This window comes from Triturus cristatus, chromosome 10, assembly GCF_964204655.1.
Source record: "Triturus cristatus chromosome 10, aTriCri1.1, whole genome shotgun sequence".
In the NCBI taxonomy this organism is placed as follows: Eukaryota; Metazoa; Chordata; class Amphibia; order Caudata; family Salamandridae; genus Triturus; species Triturus cristatus.
In genome coordinates this window covers 1,213,627,180-1,213,649,522 of record NC_140593.1, presented here as the reverse complement: position 1 = coordinate 1,213,649,522, position 22,343 = coordinate 1,213,627,180, and the positions used below count along the sequence as shown (strand labels likewise).

Sequence of the window (22,343 nt, the reverse complement as noted above, 5' to 3'; positions counted from 1 at the left end):
AGTCCAGGTCCGGGAGACAATCAGGACCCCTGATGCACAGACATGTGACGGATTGGACCGCGGTAATGCGAGATCCCTGGTGGGAGTCACATCCCGGGCTGCCAGGAAGAGGATTTAGGAGAGGAAAACATCCTGCACTCTACTAGTGGGAAGAACAAATGTCCACAACCCTCTGTGGCCCTATCACAGTAGACAGGGGGGTCACAACAGGATATCATCCCCACATGAAAAGATAAAGCAAGAGCTGGACTCAGAGACAACTCTCCGTCTGTTACAATGTCATTCCAGACATTAAAATTAATAATTTACCCGGGGCCAGGCTGAGATTTAATTTCTATAGCAACCAAAGTCACCTTTCCTCAACCAGGTCATTTCTTTTGCTTGGGGCTGTAAAGTCCTAGTGCTAAGTTTTCAGATTGCTGATGTGTAAAATCTCCGTGGGTTCAGTGCACTTATGAGTGACATTGTATTATCTAAATAAGTGACACTTTAAGACACACTTATACTGTGCCTAATTTACATATTCACAGTGCCTTCTCAGATGCAGGTTGGAAAATTGTAACACAATAAATACCTAAGTCGCTCGCTAATCCCCACAGCGCCAACCAGGATTCAATCCTCTCACACAACCAGACATCTGCAGGGGTTTCATTCATCAAATGACATTTCGTAACATAATAGAGTGCATTTGCCATTAATTACTTTAACTAGCACTTATCTTTCATTTAAGGTGCGTGTGTTTTTATAGGCCGTTACCTTCGCGTATCACTGAAAATATATTTTTAAAGCCCTTGTTTTACTCTTTTTTTATGCTAACTCTCTTTGCGGCAGCCCATCTTATAGTGTTGTAATACAATTTTAAATAATGACTTTCATAATCATGGTGCCTTCTCAGTTGTAGAATGGGGCCTTCTAGTACCATTGTGACTATTCCACACTGTGCTGACCAGGATTTAATTCTGTTTGTCTCTGGTTACACACAGACATGTGCAGTGATTACATTAACCAATTGAGGTTTTAAAACCTATAGAGAATTTCTCCCGCTACTTTAACTTGCATTTATCTAAGCTGTGAGCACTATTTTATATGCAGTTATTTGAAAGTGAAAGGACACCATAATAGTTATACAATATTTTGTCATTTTTTTTATCTACGTCTTTGGCCTCGACTTCACTGCACACAGGATGAGTTTAGTGTTCTGCTGAGTTCAGCTGTTCCAACCAGAAGTGCCTCCCCGGTGACTGCCAGGCTGAGCCAGAGAGGGTCTTTGAGCTAGGCTGGGGGCCACAAGGCTGCAGACAGAGCTGATTATAAGAAGGTCTGATGGCGATTGGCCTGATCATTGACTGGGGCAGAGAGATCTGAAGAGTATGGGCTGCTTTTGTTTAATTATATCCCGCAGCGCCTCATTGTAGGAACTGTAGTATGTGTGACTAATGCATTTTAGTGGGGAGATGGACACCATCTCTAAAATGCGTTGCTCAAATCCCTGATGCATGGTACTTGTATAGCTAAGTTTCCCAGGTCCGTGTGATGTGCTACTCCAGTCCAGGTTGTTGTCTTTGAAATCTGGGACTTGTAGCCATGTTTTATACTAGAATAAACAAAACTATCTTCCCAGAATTCAAAGACAACAAGCATTTGCAATGCAATAGGTCTTGCATTTATGAGGGTGTGAGCTATTGGCAGTTCGGGCTGGACTGTTCCCATGAGGCACAGGGTCAAGACTGATTTGCATATGGCCATGTCTGAACTGGGGTGGCGTGGTGAGCAAAATAACGATGGAGTAAACCCAGATCTGTGACTGGGGGTGAATGTTTTGCCATTGTGCAACATTCCGTCCATCATCTTGTGTGTTTTGCTGTTCGCCCTATGTGGGAGGGGTATGCCCAGACGTGGGTCCCATGCTCACTACGCCACTGGAGTCAATCTATCCTGGCTGAAGAGGGGTGAAACCCCGAAACCGGTCCTAGGATGCTTGATTCCGGTTCAGGGAAGACATGGCGTGGCAGTTCGGGCTGGACTGTTCCCATGAGGCACAGGGTCAAGACTGATTTGCATATGGCCATGTCTGAACTGGGGTGGCGTGGTGAGCAAAATAACGATGGATTAAACCCAGATCTGTGACTGGGGGTGAATGTTTTGCCATTGTGCAACATTCCGTCCATCATCTTGTGTGTTTTGTATATGACAATGCCAATAGCTTAAACTCTCGCAAATGCAGGACCTTTTGCATTGCAAATGCTATTTTTGGAAAAAAATTCCTAGCCGCGCTTTCACGTTAGTGGAAGGTGTGCCCCTTTCTCTAGACCCGCCTAGTCTAAAGAAAGGGGTGCGACCGCCATTAAAGTGAAAGCACGGTATGGGGCACTTTTTACAAAATAAAAAGCATCTGTCAAGTTTCACTTTAATAACGGCTGCATACCTTTCTTTAGACGAGCCGCGTCTAAAGAAAGGGGCGTGGGCGACATTAAAGTGAAAGTGCCGTATGTGGGCGCTCGTAAACAAAAAAAGTAAACAAATAGTAAGAAAACAACAAACTAAAGGCACAGCCACCACTATATCAGCGTGGCATGGCATGCTATAAAAAAAAAAGTTGGGGGAGAGCCTGTCCTGCCTGCTCAAAACCATTTAACCAAATAGTGTTCGGAGTCTGTAATTAAAGTCTACCTAGTAACAATACATGTAACTGGAGGTGTCCTGATGGGAGGTTACAAAATGGGACAAGGCGGTACTAAGGAGGGACTACTGAGCCTATTGACCAATAAAAAGCCACAGTTTACAAAGGACAATTACACAAGCCAATTAAAAATATGGGCGGAGCATCAAGTCCATACCTGAATACAGCATGCCTCGCAGTGCATGCTCTGCCCAGGCTCGACCTAAAAACCGTGGATTGGAGCAGCACATCACTCACCCGACTTCATCAGTGACCAATATTCGCAAAGCGACAGACAGATCTTCTTGGGAGACTTCAATCTTCACTGGGGCTCGCTGGAAGATTCCTCTGCTAGTAGGCTTGCCACCTTTCTCGCAGCAAATGATCTTATCCAACACTGCACTGAAATAACACACTCTAAGGGCTCAATTCTGGACCTTGTTATATCTAAAGCAGACATGCTTACTATTGCTATCCGTATTCATGTAGACTGGTCTGACCACTTTCTCATCCCCTTTTCTCTTCACTGTCACACTCTATAACTCTTGGCCAACCTAAAAGGACTACTACCTGGTTCTGTAAAACTAAAAACATTGACCTTGACACTCTCTGTGATTCTGCTATGCTAGCACTTCCAAGGCTAGACCCGAACTTGGATGTCAACAATCTCAACTCCCAATGCCTCTCAGTCCTTGCAGTCGAAATTGATAATGTCGCTCCACTTCAAAGCAAAAGGAAAAGGCCTATTCCTTCAGCACCTTGGTTCAGAAAATCCCTTTAGGAAGAACCTGAGAATCCTGGAGAAACAATGGAGACAATCTCCATCCACCACTAATCTTGCTACTCTACGTTCAGCAAGATCAAATTACCACAAACACATCTTCCATGAAAGAGCATCACACTTCAGAACCCTCCTCGACTCAGCCAAAAACAGACCCAAAAAACTATTTGACCTCATCAAATATGCAAACTGCTTTCCCCCAACCATCAAGCCTGACGATTCTCCAAAGAAAGCAGCAGAATTCGCTATATTCTTTGACGAAAAGTGATTTCATTGGTGGATCAGGTCATGCATCCTACCCCCCTAGAAAAGCACAAATCATTAGTCATTTGGCAGAACTATGATGTCATCTCTGAAGATGCCCTCCTCAAATGCATCCTCGAAACAAAGCCCTCCAACCATTCTTCTGACCCCATCCCCTGTGACATTGCCATTGACTTCTACACTCATACTCTTTCCTTTTGGACCAGTCTGGTTAACCTCTTCCTCAGTCAAGGCTCCCTTCATGTTGCCCTTAAAACAGGACAGGTTACCCCTCTTCTGAAAAAAACCACCGCTAATGCGAACGACCTCAACAACTTCCTCCCCATCACTAGCCTCCCTTTTCTTGCGAAAATCACAGAAAGATGTGTAGCAAAACAACTTTCCCGTCATATTAAGGATAACGATCTACTTGACAATTTTCAGTCTGGTTTCATTCAAAATGCAGCACTGAAACAGCCCTGCTGCGAGTGATCGACGATGCGCTGCATATACTCGATTCAGGGGAGTCTTGTCTTCTGATTCTTCTAGACCTTTCTGCAGCCTTTGACACTGTTAATCACAACATTCTCCTTAACACTCTTCAACAGAGAATGAGTGAGGAAGGCACAGTGCTTAAATGGTTTGCCTCTTTCCTCTCGGACAGATCCCAAATGATCAAAAAGAGAACAGTCTTTCATCTTCATTGGCGGTAGGTCAAGGCGTCCCTTAAGGCTCTATCCTTGCACCCACTTTGTTCAATCTCTATTTGGAACCATTGGGAAATCTCCTAAATAAATCTGGGATCCTCTACCATCTCTATGCGGATGACACTCAAACCTACATTAAGGTGTCTTCCACACACGATATCTCAATCCTCACCTCTACTCTATTCAAAACTGGATGTTAGCTCATCAACTCATTCTGATTCCCTCCAAAACTGAATTCCTCCTCCTCTCTACCTCACTCTCTCCTCCTCCTGTTCAATCTTGAATGGATCAACTGAATCTACTTAACAATAAACCCATTGTTGTCGAAAGCGCAAAATCCCTTGGTGTCTTACTTGATAAAAGGCTCAATCTACTCTCCCACATCAATTCCATTGCAAAGAATGGTCGATACCAACGGGGCCTTCTTTGGGGGATTTGACGCTTCTTTCCGGAGCAAGACCTAAAAACCCTTGTCCAATCGCAGGTTCTTTCTAGATTGGACTATTGCAATTCTCTTCTTACTGGCCTCCCCAAATCCCACCTTTCCCCTCTTAAATCTGTTCTCCATTCAGCGGCTCATTTTATATTTGAGGCCAAAAGAAGTGACCACATCACACCCATTTTGTCTTCCCTCCGTTGGCTTCCCATCGAGGCAAGATCAATCTACAAGACTGCCTGTATCACCCACAAAGCCTTGCACACTTCCTCCCCGCGATGCCTGGCGAATAAACTGAAAATCTCAGAGGCTCTAGACCGTCTCATAATGTGGAAAATGTCATGTTGAGCCCCCCACTTTCAAAAGGGAAAGATCGATGGCTCAATCCTTCTCAGGCAATGAGGTGAGAATCTGGAACTCGCTTCCTTCACTGCTCCATACCACCACCTCTACCCGGGCTTTCAAATCTGACCTCAAATCTCTTCTCTTCCAAAGACACTTCCAGAACTAATACACCCCTTTGCAAGTCCCTCAAGGAAGTTCTTTCTCTATTGTAAATTTGTTTTTTATGCCCGTACAAGCGTCATCCTAGTGTGTTTTTTGTGTTTTTGAGTGACTGCCATCTATTGCTGTATTATACCTCTTCTTGTATCTCTTTTGCTTCTGTAACATGTACATTTGTAACATTCTCCTCATGTAACGTACTTGGTTCTACTGTGAAGCGCTCTGACACCTTTGGGTAAAGTCTGCGCTATATAAAAATGTATAAAATAAATAAATAAATAGATAAAATGGACCTGGGAAATTTGGCAGCACTGAATGGCAAGGCTGTAAGGTGGTCTGGCTACCAGTGCTAACCACCACTTTGCTGCTCCGAGAGCTGTTGCAGTGCTTTGTGAGTCACCATGTATATTAGTGAAGTAGTTAATTATGCATGACAGCATGTCAGTGCGGTAGGGAAAACACTAAAGATACATTTCATGATACTAGCAGACCTTTTCTTTCTTCGAATTGTGGGGCTTGTAGTCTTGTTCATTCATCCTATAAAAGACTACTACAATTCCTAGAATTCAAAGAAAAAACGTGGACTGGAGCAGCATATTACGCATGGTCCTTGTGTAATGTAATTGGTGTTCTGTAAAGTGCTCCAATACCGGGTGGAGTTCACGCTATATAAAAGTGTAAAAAGAAACGAAAGAGAAAAAGAAACACACGTGGCAGCTAGGTACTAACCTGAGATGCGCTGTAAGCGATAAGGCTAAAAACTCATGCACCCCTATTGAGTGCTCAAAGAAAAAAGTAATTTCATGATGTGAGCTGTGGAAAGATGCAAGCGATCCAATGAAAAGGATGGTTAAGAATCTACACTGCAGCAGTGACACAAACAGGACAAACAAGCATTGAAAATGCAATAGGTCTCGCCTTTGATTAAGTTAAAGCCATTTGCTTTGCTAATAGTATTCTATCGCAAAGCAAATGGCTTTAACTTAATCAAAGGTGAGACCATTTGCATTCTCCTTGTGGTTTACCACGTGCTCCACCTGTACTGACCCTTCTTTCCATAAATGTCTGACGTTCTTTTTGCTGTATTGCTGCATTTTACCCTGGGCGCGTGGGGGCAGGGAAGGGGTGATCTGACTGGGGGGTGGGGAAAGAGCACAAAGTCAGGAAGGGCCAGGAATTGGAGGTGTAAATCAGGGTCTGTCACCGAGACAGTGGGGCCACCGGATGCTGGTAACTCAATAGCCATTCACAGCTGCAGCAGATGGCAGCAGAAGAACGGGGGAGGGAGGGTCCAAACACACACCTGTTAGCATTAAGATCAGGGCTAGTTTCGCTGTCTGGAACACTGTTTTGGTGTCCAGTAGGACATTAAACTGCGTTGAAAGGCAATATTCTCCTCTTCGCTTCCCTCCAATGTCGTAAAACATCCTGGTTTCTAAAAAACACACTGTCACGCATGCTTAAACAATGTAAGCAGATTTTATTTTCGTGACATCACAACTAAACTGCCACTCGACGCTATTAGTCTTGCATGCAGCGCTGGTGCAGTTGCTCTATATATAAAGCATTTTAAGACAGCTCTGTAAATAAGTGACCGAGCCCCTGTTCTCGGGGGTATTCTGCGCCGTCGGCCCTGGCACGTGGCCCGGTCGTCACTTTATAATAGCTGGCCGGGGGCAGCGCCAGCCGGCTCTCAGGTTACCAGGCTTAGGTTAGCCCAGGCATTATTGTGTTTACAAGGGTTGCCATGGCTACGGCTCACTCCGCTGCGGCCCCTCGGGAACATTCTGCCGTTGCTACCGCGTCATCCAATGGGAAGCGCCAGCGGGGGTCACGTGATTTAATCAGTATTCAAGTGAGTTGGTGGCGATAAGGCTCCAAGAGGACCTAGGCTTTGCAGGGGAAGTACAGTGTATTGCGCTCAGACCACGAGAGAGGTGCCGTCAGTGGCCTAATTCTGAAAGGTGGGACCGAAGGGCCTTGGAGAAAAAAAACGCAGCGTGATTACCTGTCGCTCAGCAAGGCATTCAGCAGCAATGATCGGTCGCCTTCTCCAAGAGTTTGACGAAGACCCTTTCTTCTTGTGAGTATCGCTAACTGGAAATATTCTGTGGGAAACACCCCATGCCCAGGTTCATTCCTGAATCAGATTGTCTAGTGTACAACACGCTAACTGGAAATATTCTGTGGGAAACACCCCATGCCTAGGTTAATTCCTGAATCAGATTGTCTAGTGTACAACACCAGAAGGGGCGCTAGAAGCTCACACCGAATTAGAAGCAATTTGAAGAGGCACCCACGCCGAAAAATCCAGAATGTAGTTCGTAGTTACATTTACAGGTTTATTTTCTAACTGAGCCATATATTACAATGGAAATACATTTAAAAAACACTATTAGAATCTTATTTTAGCTCTGCATGCTTCCATTCCGACCATCTGAGAAGACAGCGAATTATTTTGAAAGCTGTGCACACTAAAACTATCTCTCTTTATATAGAAAGTCATTTAACTTGCTGCATTCTCAAAAACAAGGCAGAGCAACGCGGTCCCGAAAGTGAAAGAGGACCGCGCTGCAGCCGATCTCTTGTCTTTATGGGGCCATATGTTTGAAACACATGGCCCCATAAAGATAAGAAAAACTTTTACCACAAACGTAAAGCAACCGAGCCAGTCCAACTTGGACAGCTCTAAAAGAGAAAACTGTATGTCACTAGACGCTCTTTTCCAATGGCTGGCCACCGTTTAGCATAAACGGTGACTCCAGCCAATGGAAAAGAGGGGCGGGGCTTAAAGCCCACTAGAGAAATCTACCCTAACTCATTAAATCTCGCCAGCGAGATTGCGCATGTCTGCGCAGTCTACGCCAGGCGAGACCTAAAAATGCATAAGAAGCATGCACATTAAAAATATAAGACCCACCCAGTGATAAGCAACGAGCTGAGAAAAATACACTCTATTATGTTGTGCACAATAAATCGTAGACATGAAGGAGCTAAAAGCTGTCCATAGGCGAGACCAAATAAAATAAATATCTAGTAAGATGGCGCCCAGTCCTGGTCCACTCAGGTAACCTTAGTAAGCACTCTAGCTCTTCTTAGAAAAGTCCTGAGCGCGATTTTCGCACGCCCTCTTGAGGGTGGCAGTGCAACTGCTGAACTAGCCTGCTTCTGATTGGTGGCGTATTTACGTGTCTCCGGAAGCTTTCGGAGTTTTTCCTTGTACCGCTCCAATCTAAAGATGGCTCCCGCGCCTGCGCAGTGGTTCACGGCGTGACGCAGCTGCGCATTAGTGTTGTTGTAGTTGTATCCCGAGCTGTGTGGTTGTACCGGAGCGTTAAGCAGCGGAGACCGGCGGCACCGGCACCGGCACCGGCACCATGGCGCAGTACAAGGGAGCGGCCAGCGAGGCCGGCAGAGCCATGCAGCTCATGAAGAAGCGCGAAAAGCAGCGCGAGCAGATGGAACAGATGAAACAACGCATAGCCGAGGTTAGAGTTGAAGGTGCACGGCAGGGGTCAGAGGTCACGGGGCACAGGTGTCAAATAAGCAATTGCCATGGGGAAGAGCAAGTGGCAGTGTCCCTAGGGCTCTTCGAAAGAGGAGAACCAGGGATAAAAGGGGGTAGAATACTGGTGTTCTGTCAAGGGGCACGAAAGTTAAATGGTTGAAGGGGAATGACTATTGATCACTCTAGGAGCTAGGGGAAGGGTCAAGGGGAATGGTATAGGACCCACACGAGGAGCGTCATGGGTCACGGGGGGGGGGGGGGGGGGATGCTGGATAGCTAGAGTAGGGTCTAAGATGAATTTGAATGAAAAATGTCCTAGTTAACATGAAGTTTCAATTCTATTAGGGACGCGAGGATTATGCATAACTTTCTTCACTTTTTATTAACAGCATGTTCAAAGATAAAGTAAAACAAAACACATCACTGAACTGCAACTCCCATGAACACCAGGAATAACCATGGCCACCAATAGTCCAATCACATAACAGTCCGATAGTCCACATAATACAGTCCATGCCGTAGTCCTTCCTCTTCTTCACTGAAGGAAGTTAAGCCCCCGGACCTCATTCCGGTTTAGAACCCAAACCTAAGAAGACATGGATAGAAGGTTATAAATCTATCACATAATTGATTCCTACCATTGCATCCAACACTCAGGAAAATTTATCAAATACCATGAGAATATCAATAGACATGACAATCATTATCATACTGTATTCTAGGCGTTCCATTACCCACATTAGATACGGACGTACATAACATGTTTGGTTATAGGGTGGAAAACAATGTTTATATTAAACCACAAATGCAAAAAAACAATTGATGGACAGAATGCAGAACAATGTCATACATTCACCCCAGTACATGCAGTACAGAGATCTGGGCCTAAATCCATCGTTTTTTTGCTCGCCATTCCAGTTTGGACCCAGCCATACGTAAATGAGTCTTGACCCTGCGCCCAATGGGAACAGTCCAGCCTGAACTGCCAGGCCAGGTCCTCCCTGGACTGGAACCAAACATCCTGGGACCAGTTTCGGGCTTTCAGCCCTCATCAGCCAGGTTAGCTTGACTCCAGTGGCATGGAGAGCAAGGTACCCACGTCTGGGCATACCCGTCCCACTCGGGGTGACAGATGCAAAAGAACAATTGATGGACAGAATGCAGAACAATGTCATACATTCGCCCCAGTACAGAGATCTGGGCCTAAATCCATTGGTTTTTTTGCTCACCAAGCCATTCCAGTTTGGACCCAGCCATATGCAAACCAGTCTTGACCCTGCGCACAATGGGAAATGTCCAGCCTGACCTGCCAGGCCAGGTCCTCCCTGGACTGGCAACAAACATCCTAGGGCCGGTTTCGGGCTTTCCGCCCTCATCAGCCAGGATAGCTTGACTCCAGTGGCATGGAGAGCACGGGACCCACGTCTGGGCATACCCGTCCCACTCGGGGTGCCAGATGCAAAAGAACAATTGATGTACAGAATGCAGAACAATGTCATACATTCACTCCAGTACAGAGATCTGGGCCTAAATCCATCGTTTTTTTTGCTCACCATGACATTCCAGTTTGGGCCCAGCCATATGCAAATCAGTCTTGACCCTACACCCAATGGGAACAATCCAGCCCGAACTGCCAGGCCCTCCCTGGAAGCAAACATCCCAAGACCGGTTTTGGGCTTTCAGCCCTCATCAGCCAGGATAGCTTGACTCCAGTGACATGGAGAGCACGGGCCCCACGTCTGAAACCGGTCCCAGGATGCTTGTTTCCGGTCCAGGGAGGACCTGGTTTAGCAGTTCAGTCTGGACTGTTCCCATGAGGCACAGGGTCAAGACTTGAAACCGGTCCCAGGATGCTTTTTTCCGGTCCTGGGAGAACCTGGCTTGGCAGTTCAGTCTGGACTGTTCCCATGAGGCACAGGGTCAAGACTGATTTGCATATGGCTGGGTTCAAACTGGGGTGGCGTAGTGGGCAAAAAAACTATGGATTTAACCAAGATCTCTTGACTGGGGGAGAATGTTTGAATCTTACAGCATTCCGTCCATCATTTGTTGCAGTTACACTTTTCGCCCTACGTGGGATGGGTATGCCCAGACATGGGTCCCTTGCTAACTGTGCCACTGGATTCAAGCTAGCCTGGCTGATGAAGGGTGACATACCCTGAAACTGGTCCCAGGATGCTTGTTGCCGGTCCAGGGAGGACCTGGCTTGTTAGTTCGGTCTGGACTGTTCCCATGAGGTACAGGGTCAAGACTGATTTGCATATGGCTGGGTCCAAACTGGAGTTGCGTAGTGGGCAAAAGAACGATGGATTTAACCCCGATCTCTTGACTGGGGGAGAATGGTTGAATCATTCAGCATTCCGTCCATCATTTGTTGCAGTTACACATATTAAACGACAAGCACGACAATATATAAAAAATCATGTAAAATTTCAGTACTTCCCTGATAATCGTGGGATCCCGTTTTCTAACCTGTAGAAGCTATGTAGATCATTGCATAAGTTACCCCCAGGGAGGGTGGCATAGAGATATCATGCCAGGGGGGATAATCCTCGCCTCCGCATTCTTACTAGAATTGAAACTTTCCTTCATGCTAACTAAGAAATTTTTCATTCTATGTCAGGACCAGAGGCGAGGATTATGCATTTTTAAAGCTTACTTTCCACTAGTCATCTGCGCCATGGATTGGTTTAAAGTAAAACTTTTTGAAAGTGGAATCAGAGGACCAATCTGCCGCATTCATGATATCTTCCAATCTGCCCCCTACCTGGAAAGCCTTGGAAACCATACCTCCTCTAGTGGAATGTGCCCCAAATTCACTGGTATCGATGCTGGCCTCTGTCATGACCCATCTCAGCCACCTGGCAATGGTCGGGGAAAACACAGCCTTGAAGGTTTTTTTAATGGCAATCAGCAGTTGCCGCTCCCTTGGAGGCCGCACCTCCAATGTCATGTATTCGTAGGCCTTCAGGCATCTGACCACACACAACTTGGGAGTCTCAGGAAAAGCTTGATAGGATAGAGGTAAAGATTCTAGCAGATCTAATGCCCTCAGATCTGAAGATCTCTCGCATGAGATGAGGCAGAGCAATATTTCCAACTTCACCGATATTTCCTTCCTGGACCGATATTGATTGTCCTGCCAAGTTGACAACAAGTGTAGGACCAAATTCACGTCCTAAAGACACGTGTTGCGGAGTTCGGGGGAGGGCAGGGATGAGAAATTCTGATGCGCGTGAGGAGTTTATTTACCATGGGGTGTCGTCCCCCCCCCCCCCCCCCCGCCCCGTGTATGGCCGGCTGAGATAGACGATCTGAAGGCGTTGATGGTACAATCAGCCAATCCTTCCTGAAAAAGGTCCGTCAAGAAGTTCACTGTCAGTAACACTGGTGCCCACGGTATCCAAGTGTCTCTCCACACACTAACGCACCCATTTCCTCCAGCCATTCTATACCTCTTGGTGGTCCCCGGGGCTCATGCATGTTGGATAAGAAATTCAGCTCCCTGCAAAAGTCTGATGTCCTGCCAGCGTTGCCTGAAATCCTCCATGCCATGAGATGAAGATGGCCCTGGAGAACCAGTGGGTGTGGCTGGCCCAGTGGGTCCAACATGATCTCTTCATATGATGGAAGTCGTACCGGGGCAGCCCTCGCCACTTCCAGGAGAGAGGGGAACCATGCTTGAGATCGCCATGCCAGCGTGACCAGATTAGCGAGGCTCTCTGGCGCCAGTCTTGCGCTGCTACCCGCTGGATGAAGAGAAAAGGAGGGAAGGCATAGACCTGATCCGCCGACCAATCCTGAAGGAAGGCATCTACCGCCTCTGCCTCCAAATCCGGTCTCCAGCTGAAGTAGCAGAACAGCTGAGAGTTCCATCTGGAGGCGAACAGTTCCACCTGGCACGGCCCCCAAAGTGCCATCAGTGCCTGAAATACTTTTGGGTCAAGTCTCCAGTCGCTGGCATTTCTGAGGTACCTGGAGTTCCAGTTCGCAATGGAATTCTGCACTCCCGGAATATACTCCGCTGTTCAGACCCTCCAGGATTTCGCGGTTTGCCGCGAAATCGGCACTTTTGTAAAAATGGCGCTATTTTTATAAAAGTGCCCGCGAAATCGGCACTTTTGTAAAAATGCCGCGATTTTTACATAAGTGCCGGCGAAAATGAAGGAATGCATTACTTTGTACTTCATAGTGAATGTAACAGTTCAAATGTTACCCGCAGGAGTCATTTCACTGGCACAGAATACATAAACCCATTTACAGAACTTCCTGGCATCGACAAACATGACCGTTCAGGCTACACAACTATGTTCTCTATTTCCATTAATTTGCCATGCTATAAATTATTGGGACTAAACTGATACCTGGCAAGGGTCCCAGGACGCGTAGCAGCAGGTACATTTACCCTCCAAACTATAATACTCGTATTGGAGTACTGGCCTGCAGGGTACACACAGATACTTCTGCAGTTGCATTAAAGAGGTATGCTGTATGAGTGAGAATAGACCTGGCAACGTGCAGATTGCAGAAACATCTCTGTTGGAAGTGCATTAACCCATCAATCAATTGTATTGGAAACTCTGACCTGCAGGTTACACGCAAATCTCTCTGGGAGGTGCCAAACCTCTGAGTTATCTTATTGAAGTTTAAGGACTATCTTTCTGTAGGTTGCATGGTTCTGGCAATATGAGTTCACCTCGAGGGGCTATTAATAGTTTATCCAAAGGCCGCAACACTAGGATGTCAATGCACAGTGCCCGGTAATATAAATGAGAACTGTGAGGGTCCTGTACAGCCCAGATTGTCATTTTGATTTCTGCACGAACTCCAGATTATTTAAGGGTCAGAATTCTGAGCCCTGAAGCGTTCTGCACAATTTCCCCCAGGCTAGTTTTGGCATGTTAAACGTGCCACAGGCGGAAAAACGCACAGTGATTACCAAGACATGCGGTATGCAGCGACATCTACATGTTATGCCTCATGCCCAAATAAAATGTTCGAACAGGAGGTATTTCATGACCCCAGTAAAGTCCTCGCGTCAAGGTGACAGTATTTACCGGATCAAGTAAATGACTTAACTGTACACAAGACACTTATAGTTGCTTCTGTGTGTTAGTATTCTAATATAAATGCAGGCAGCATGAACCCGCACTGCAGTGCTTCATTTGTAATAAAAAAAAAAAAAGAATAAGTGTCAGCGCTCTAATCAGCAGGACACTTCCGCTTGCACTGCCCATTTTCACTGTCAATTTCAGAAACAGCATAACTAATAAGTCACTCTCCTACAAGTGTAACAATTCTGATAATTTCAGGACCCCAAAGTTAAAAGAATGGATTTGGCAGCAGGTATTAGTCATTCTTAATGCGCTATCAGAGTGGTAATTGCACACCCGGTAAATACCGACACTGCTGGATGCAGCATTTACAGAGCACGTGATTTCTGCACCATTTCTAATGCGTGGCGCGTGCCCGTTTAAGCTGCAGCAGATTTCACAGGGCAAAAATTATATATGCAAAACCTGCATGGTGAACTGCCTCTAGGGCTGGGTAGTGCAAAACGTGCCATGCCAAGCCACTGGTGACGTTTGGTACTTGCAATTAAGAAAAAAGCACATTTCCTTCACTCAGTGTTCAGAATTACAAGCTGCCCTGGTGGTAACAATGAGGACTCATTTGAAGCGTCACGCCCAGTCACAGGTACAGGAAGAGGGATAAAGTCTTTCAAATGTCTCCCTCTCTCACTCGGTGTGCCGATTACAAGAATGGGCTAAGCAAATTGAGGATTGCATTTCCAAGGGATAGCAGCCTTCACCTGTGGGCTCCTTCCTCTGTTCCATATCCCAGGTTGCCTATTTCCAAGTGGAATACTCTGCGAAAACAGTTTCCATTGTTTTAAAGCTGAAAATGGATGATTATGAGTAAAATATAGAGCCGCAAAAATGCCGCTAAATTTCCATATTTGTGCCGCTAAATTTTCATATTTGTGCCGCTAAATTTGCTAATCCATGCCGCAATATCCTGGGGGGTCTGGCTGTTACAGAAATCTGATGTTGGAGGCAATAATGCCAGAAGTCCATGACAAGATCCGCTAGGGCTCATGCACCACTGTCATGTTGTCCATCCACAGAAGAGCACAGCACGATACTCTGTCCCTTGTAAGGGATCGAATAGCAAACGAGCCTGCTAGAAACTCTAGACAATTCATGTGGAGAGCTAGTTCCTCCTCCGTCCATCTGCCTCCCATCGAGGTCGACCCGCATCTGGCGCCCCAACCTAGGCGACTGGCGTTTGATTAAATCACCAGGTCCGGACGGGATCCGAAGATCGCCCGACCGTTCCATGCCTCCATTTGGTCGATCCACCATCGGAGTTCCGTCCTGGCTTCCTGAGTCAGTCACTAGCTCGGAGTACGTGAGTCTCCTCCGAGGGCTCTGTAGTGTAGCGGTCTAAGGAAGATGGCCTGTATCGAGGAAGATAACAAACCAAAAGTCCTGGCCAGCTGACGCAAAGAGATTGTGTCCCGTCTGAGAACCATCCTCAGTTCCTTCTTGATTTTGGAAATTGGTTAGCTCCGGTAGATTCAGGGTCACTGGCTTGAAATCTATGTGGAAACCCAGGTAAATCATGCTCTGTTGCGGAACCAGGTCCGACTTCTGTTGGTGGATGATGAACCTTAAGCTCTGGAGAAGAGACAGACGGTGGTATTCAGATGAGCCATCAATCGGTCTCGGGACTGATCCATCAGTAAGATGTCGTCCAAGTAAATGATCAACTTGATGCCCAGTGTCCGGAGATGCTCCACAACTGGTTTGAGGAGTTTGGTAAAGCACCAGGGTGCTGATGACAGGCCAAATGGGAGAGTGCGGAATTCAAAGACCTGACCTCGCCACTCAAATTGGATAAACCTGCAATGGGGAGGATATATGCGGACTGACAGGTAGGCATCTTTGAGGTCCAGTCGTCCCGGAGAAGTAGATCTCGGGGTAGGGGAATCCCTTCCATCTTGAAGAGGCGGTAGATAAGCCACTCGTTGAAGGACCTGAGGTTGATGGGGCGGAAGCTCTTGTCCTTCTTTTCCACTAGAAACAGGTTGCTTAGGAAACCCCCAGGGTGTAAAACTGAATGACATATCGCCCCCTTGGCCAGAAGGTCCTGAACTTCCACATAGATAAGGGATGTGTCCTGCGTGGAAAACGGGGACCGGGGTTTTACTGCTTGGACTGGGGTTCTGTAAATTTCTATGTGGTACCCGTGTACGGTCTCCAGAACCCAAGGCTCTGTTGTGATCCCTACCCATTTGTTCAAAAACATTTGCAGTCTCCCTCCCAAACGAAGAGGTGATAACAGAATGGGGCTTACCATTGTATCCATTGTTGCTGTTGTGGGCATGGTTGTTTCTTCCTCTTCTGCCGCGGGAAGGGTAGTAAGTTCCTTGCCAGCCATTGTTCCGTCTGGCTTGGACTCTGTTAGGGGCCTTGATAGTATTGGCGACTGGAAGAGCGACCGCTGCCTCTTCCGGCCCCACCAAAAACCTTCCCAGGGAAGATCTTCTTCATAGACGCCTGGGCCTTGTCAAGGGCTAAGAACGTTGACACAAACTTCCCTAACTCTTTGACAAAAGGGTCGACGAAGACTGTACCCTGGGCTATGGGACCTGCTTCCGAGGACAAAAGTTCCCCCAATTATGGATCTATCTGCAACAGCAGCGAACGACGACGTTCCGCAGAGAGGGCGCAGTTGGCATTGCCGAGGAGACAGGCTGCCCTCTGCGCCCACCCCGCTACATCATCCGAGGGAAGGGGTTGCCCTGAGTCCTTTGCCTGTTCTGCAAGCTCTCTAATCTTCGTCAAGGGTCCCACCACATCCAGAAGCTTGTCCTGGCAAGATCTCCAGGATTGGTCAATCCTCTTTTCGGGATCCTTCATATACTTGCCGAAAAAGGTGCACAGCTTAGTGTAGATGTTGGGGGTTGCTGTGACCTTGTCGGCTAATGACGGTGTGGGACATTCTTCCCTGAGACATGCCCTCAGCTCCTAAGTGGCTGTCTCATTTTACTACCCACGTACTCCGCCACCTTCCTCTCGGGGACCCACTACGCAGAGTGCGTCAGTAAATGCCCTCTGGGTCAAACATATCTGGAGGGGCAGTGTCCCCTTCATAAGGGTCAGAGTTGGATGAGTGTGGGTGCCAAAACCTGCCCAATTCCTAGGTCTCGTCAGAAGAACCCTCTTCGTCTTCCATGTCACCCTCCCCCCCCCCCCCCCCCCCCATGTCGGCAAACCCCTTCTCGGGGTCTAAGTCTGTTGCGTCGTCGTTGCCCATTATCCTGGGAATGTCTTCCTCTCGGTAGGGTGCTTCCTTGGGGATGTGCGTACTCTTATGGAAGACTTCAGCCAGTCTGCTAAAGCCCTCCAGGTGCCGCGCGTCATGCTTGCCATCTTTAAGTGTGGGGACTGGGATCGCCCTACTAGGCCCAGCCCCCCCTTACCCCAGGATCCCCGTGCCCTTGAAGATCCCGGCAGACAGTCTATTGACGCTCTCCTGCAGGGGGGCAAGCGCCTGGGCAATGGCATTCGAGAGGAGCTTGTGCACCCCTGCAGGAAGGTGCCTCGGGGGAGGGGGGGTCCATTCCTCCGAGGCAAGTGAGGGTCCAACTTGTGGTCCTGCTGGGACTGCATCATTGGAGGATGAGAGCACAAAAAAAGCACTGTAGACTTAAAGCGGGCAGCTCCCTCGCCGGCACTCTAAAATACCTTATAAACTATAGTCCTGTCATTAACCAGGCTCATACAACAGTGCTAGGTTTTTATGACATAAATGTATTGATGGGCTAAGTGCTTTGTTTCCTTACCGCAGCGCGGTGTCAGGCGAGGGTTGGGAGGGAGGCAACCACTGAGCGGGAGGCCGCTCAAATACCCTCAGTGCGAAGCTGCCACAGGACCGGGGATGAGCAGCTGTGTGGTGCAAAGCGACGAGCTTGAAAGTGCGAAAGTGCGCCACCTAGCGCACTTTCGCTGGATCAGAAAAGACACACTTGGGCCAAAAAAGCCTACCGCGCTGGCATATGATGCAGATAAGACGCTGCAGCAGGAGCGCTCGCAGAGTGTATCAAGATACTAGCAAAGCATAAGCAAAGGCACAATAAATAGTCAGAAAAAGCCCTAAATCTAACAACCCAATTCAGGAAGAAGGAATGAAGGGACTTAACTAACGAGGCAGTAGTGAAGAAAGAGGAAGGACTACAGCATGGCTGTGATATATGGACTATCGTACTGTTATGTGATTGGACTATTGGTGGCCATGGTTACTCCTGGTGTTCATGGGAGTTGTAGTTCAGTGATGTTTTGTTTTACTTTATCTTTGAACGTGCTGTTAATAAAGAGTGAAGAAAGTTATGCATCATCCTCGCCTCCGGTCCTGACATAGAATTTGGACTTTAAGTCCATTTTCTTCAGGCACCTTCAGGGGGTTGTGGTGCAGGACCTGAATCTGGCAAAGGTAGACTTGATTACTATCGCTTGTTACCAGACTGTGTTCCTTTCTCACTACACCGCTTATAGAAAACCAGTCACTTGTGGGTTCCTCAAAGTTCGAAGTGACTAAGCTTACTTACCCCTCTCCTTTGTGTTCACCCCCTCTTACCTCCTAAAGACGATATCTCTGTATGAACCTTGAATTGGAATCTCTTTCTGAGTAATGGGTAAAGTCTCAGCTGTACCATTGGGGATACAAACCTGTTTTTAGGAGAAGCCCCTTCATATCTAATTCCAGAGCCAATCCTAGATGAACCTGTGAATTTTGTGTTTCTAAGTTGAAAACAGAGGTTGTGACTGTGATATTCAACAGCGGCAGCTTCAACAAGACCATTTGCTCAATAGTGGGAATATCTGCACAGTCTTTTCAAAGGACACCACCTACATGACCCTCCTCACAGACATTGTCAGATCCCACGGCCTCAACATAATTTCCAATGCCGGGGACTCTCAACTTATCCTCTCACTCACCGAAGATGACTCCACCACCAGAACAAACTTCTGTGACACCATGACCAATGTAGCCATCTAGATGAGCCATTGGCCTTAAACTCGACTCCGACAAAACCAGAAGTACTGAAAACCACATCCATATGGGACCACAGCTGGGGGCCAGCAGAACTCGGACCTACACCCACTCCAACAGACCATGCACACAATCTCTGCATCATCCCCTCGTGCTTCTAGGCCCTCTGCACTCTCAGCAGTATCGTCAGCTGGATCCCAGTCAACATCAGAAACACGGTCACTCGGGCCCTCATCACCAGCAGCCTCGACTACGGCAATGCACTCTACGCCAGCATCTTTGCCTCAGAGCTTATGTGACACAGTCACTTTCTATGTTCAAGACCAAACTGAAAGCCCTCCCCTTTGAAAGATATTTCATGTAAACCCTATTCCCTGTACCGCTCACTGATTGCCCTCTGACTGTTTCTATCCAACAATGACACCTCTTTGCTGGGGTCAGCTTTCAGTCTTGAGCCTCTTCTTTCCTTCTTGTCTCCCCCATACTCCTGGCTGCTTCGCCACTTCACTTCAACCTACTGGATGGTGCTGCTTGTTAGAGTGCAGAATTTGAAATTTCATGGCGCCTTGTTTTGCTGCTTACCCATCTCCCTTTATTTTGTAGAGATTTGTACCTGTATCTTGTCACTCAAGTAATGCTTGTGGATTTTCTTATTCTTACGTAATGTGCTTCTTCTTTTGTAAAGCACAATAACACTTTGGTTATTGTCCCTGCTATATAAAATTGCACAAATAAATAAAGCTTATTTGTTCCTTTGGCGTTCGTTCTGGGCCTGTGCTGATGACACATGGCTCATCTTTCGTCTAAGTGGGTGAGTCTCCTAACAGACAATTTGTAGAGACCGGTTTAGATCCATTACCCCTCTGATGAATTCTAGCTTTTGGCGCTTGAACTCAGGCCAAGCTGAAATAGTGTCATTTGGATGCAATAGTGACTGGTGGTCGGGCAATTTGAGGGATTCCCAGAAGGGCCTGCTAACACGGCCTGTAACACAAAGTTTACCTAAAATAATACATGTGTCTTCAGTGAAACATGTACACAAGTTAATTACTCCTTTATTTTGCTTTCCATAATTCCTGCAAGATTAATTAATGGCCCTAGCAGGCATTCCTGCAATGGCTCTGAATGGCCAAATGTGCTACTTTTAAGACCATCTGTGGAGGTCATCGCACTTGTGGTGGAGGCCCTGCATGGATCTAGTTTGTTTAGGAAACCCTGTCCCCTGCAGTCTCTTAGATCTTCTACAGCCAACCTTTTTTCAATTCTACTTTTTCGGGGTGTGTATTGATGGCAAACCATTTTCCTTTCTCATTGCACAAGTGTGCATTGTGCTTCCCATTGCCCTTGGAGCCACTGACAATATGCTGATGACACTCACCTTGACCTTTAAAATCTCCTAAATTCCACCAGTAACATTCAGTAACTCCAAACCTCTGAGCTAAACCAGAAATTAATATCCAGCACCTACCTAAAGCTCAGTTTGACAAAGAGCAAACTCCTTATTTGCCAACTCTTCTAAAGGGTCACATCTTTAATCCTTACTCTCCTGTGGTAGCCTAGAAGACTTCACCACCTCTAAGGGACTCACATGTTTGTTTTGAGCTATGTGACTTCCCAGCTAAATTTGTGTTCTACCCCATTTCGATACATACATAGATACCTACGCTGATACTATCCATGATTAAAAACATCTTGCCTTTATTGCACACATCCTGCTTTTTGTAATTTATTTCTTGATATTATCAATACATAAGTGGTAGTCAATAAAATCGCCTAACAGTGACGACAAACTATTAGGTCTACAACAAATTTAAACAACAATCCCACAGTATAGAGAGACTCAGCTTCGCTATTTTAAAAAACGCCTTATTCCTAGCAGTTTAATTACAGCAGTCAGCTAGAACTTTCCCATATTGTAACATCCACATACTAGGTTAGTCATAATGCAGTATAGTTAACTGTTCTCCAATGAATGTTCTTGGATTCACATTTTTAGACAGGTGAACCTGCAATGGTGCCCAAAAAAACCTTTAGATCTACGCGTGACTGGCAGCAGTTCAGAGTATTTTTCAGCTTAGATGTTATATGGAGCCATTGCCCAACTGTAGGGTAGGGACCTTGCATCCAATAAATAGCTATTTCTCTTTTGGCTGGTGTTTGGAAAATCACAAGTAACATTGGCTAGATAGCCTTGCAGAGTCACAACTGGAGCAGTCTGTATTAAATGATCTCGAGTAGCTCAGAAATTTCCTGCCAGTAGTTTAAAAAAAATATGCATTGCCAAGCGAAGTGAGCAGGGCTCTGCTGGCATTCATGGGGTATTGAACAATCTGTTTTATACAACCTAGCAGGTGTAAAATACAGTAGATACAAAAATGTAAAGTGAAGTAGCCTGTGGTAGTAATTTATTGATATAGCAGCCGTTTGTGTACAGCTGAATTTTAACCATCTAGTGACAAGTCCCCACTCAAATCTGCCTTCTAGTGCTGCATAACCAGGACATATATCTTTGATCTAATTAGTCTAGATAGCCATCCGTCGCAATGTGCGAAATTTCGAACTTCAGTGAGCATCAACATTTCTTGTGGCTCTCTGGGAAAGTCTTTGTACATGGCATGGACAGCATGTCTAATTCTAAAGTGTAGAGAGATGGTAAGCTGCTTGGTATCATCCATCGCCTGTACTGTTCTAGGAGGATAAACCGATTATCTTGATGTAGGTGGTCAGTTGTGGTCAATTTATGTTAACTGAGAGACTTATTAACTGCCATTTCTACAGTAATGAGCGCAACCCGGTCATCTAATAGCGGTGCCATTTGGGAATATGAGATCATGTGTCTGGCTTGTCCAAAAAGCGCATGCCCCGCTCGGACCATCGAGGTCACATGGTCCTGATTGAATGTGGTGATGACGCAAAGTGGCTTGCAGAGTGCCAGTATTGATTCCTTTACTGCAACAATATGGGGCATAAGGGGTGGGGGCAGATGGATGTATATCGCACAGTATGTTTGGCGATCTGGTAATACATTTGAGGATCAGGAACTGAAAAGCCTTCCACTTTAAAGGCAGGGTAAGTATTCTTGCATACTTGTGTGCACTCACTTTGCTATGTGATGTGGAAAAAAGGTTTGGGATTGAGGGAAAGGTAGATTAGGAAATAGATATAGTAACTTGGGCAATATCAAAATTTCTGTCCGTGACATGGGCTGACCCAACCGTCTGTCAGTTTGCGTATTGATATTGTCTAAGACTGCACCATAGTTATCTTTTAAAACCATCTCACGATTAGGATGAATTTGAATAGCAAGGTACCTCACACACTCCTTAACCTCATGAAGCACACACAATCATTATCAAAAAGTTCATTCACAACATAAAATATGAAGAGCATAGAGAGCTTCTTGTCTTGACTCGTGTCATAGTTTTATTTTCAGTTTTGTTAGACCT

General features: G+C 46.4%; 1 protein-coding gene across 2 annotated transcripts in view; it reads left to right on the top strand.

Annotated features, from left to right (window-relative positions):
- The first annotated feature begins 8,579 nt into the window (after window positions 1–8,579).
- FAM50A (family with sequence similarity 50 member A) overlaps window positions 8,580–22,343 on the top strand; it is a 179,211-nt gene continuing 165,447 nt past the window's right edge. The window contains exon 1 of one of the 2 annotated variants that reach the window (XR_014969681.1): window positions 8,580–8,818. Coding sequence is in view for 1 of the 2 variants with exons in the window: in XM_085629712.1 (XP_085485838.1) it covers window positions 8,708–8,818 (111 nt within the window). In the remaining variant the exon portion in view is untranslated. The remainder of the gene's footprint in view (window positions 8,819–22,343) is intronic. The other variant, XM_085629712.1, reaches the window with a different exon arrangement.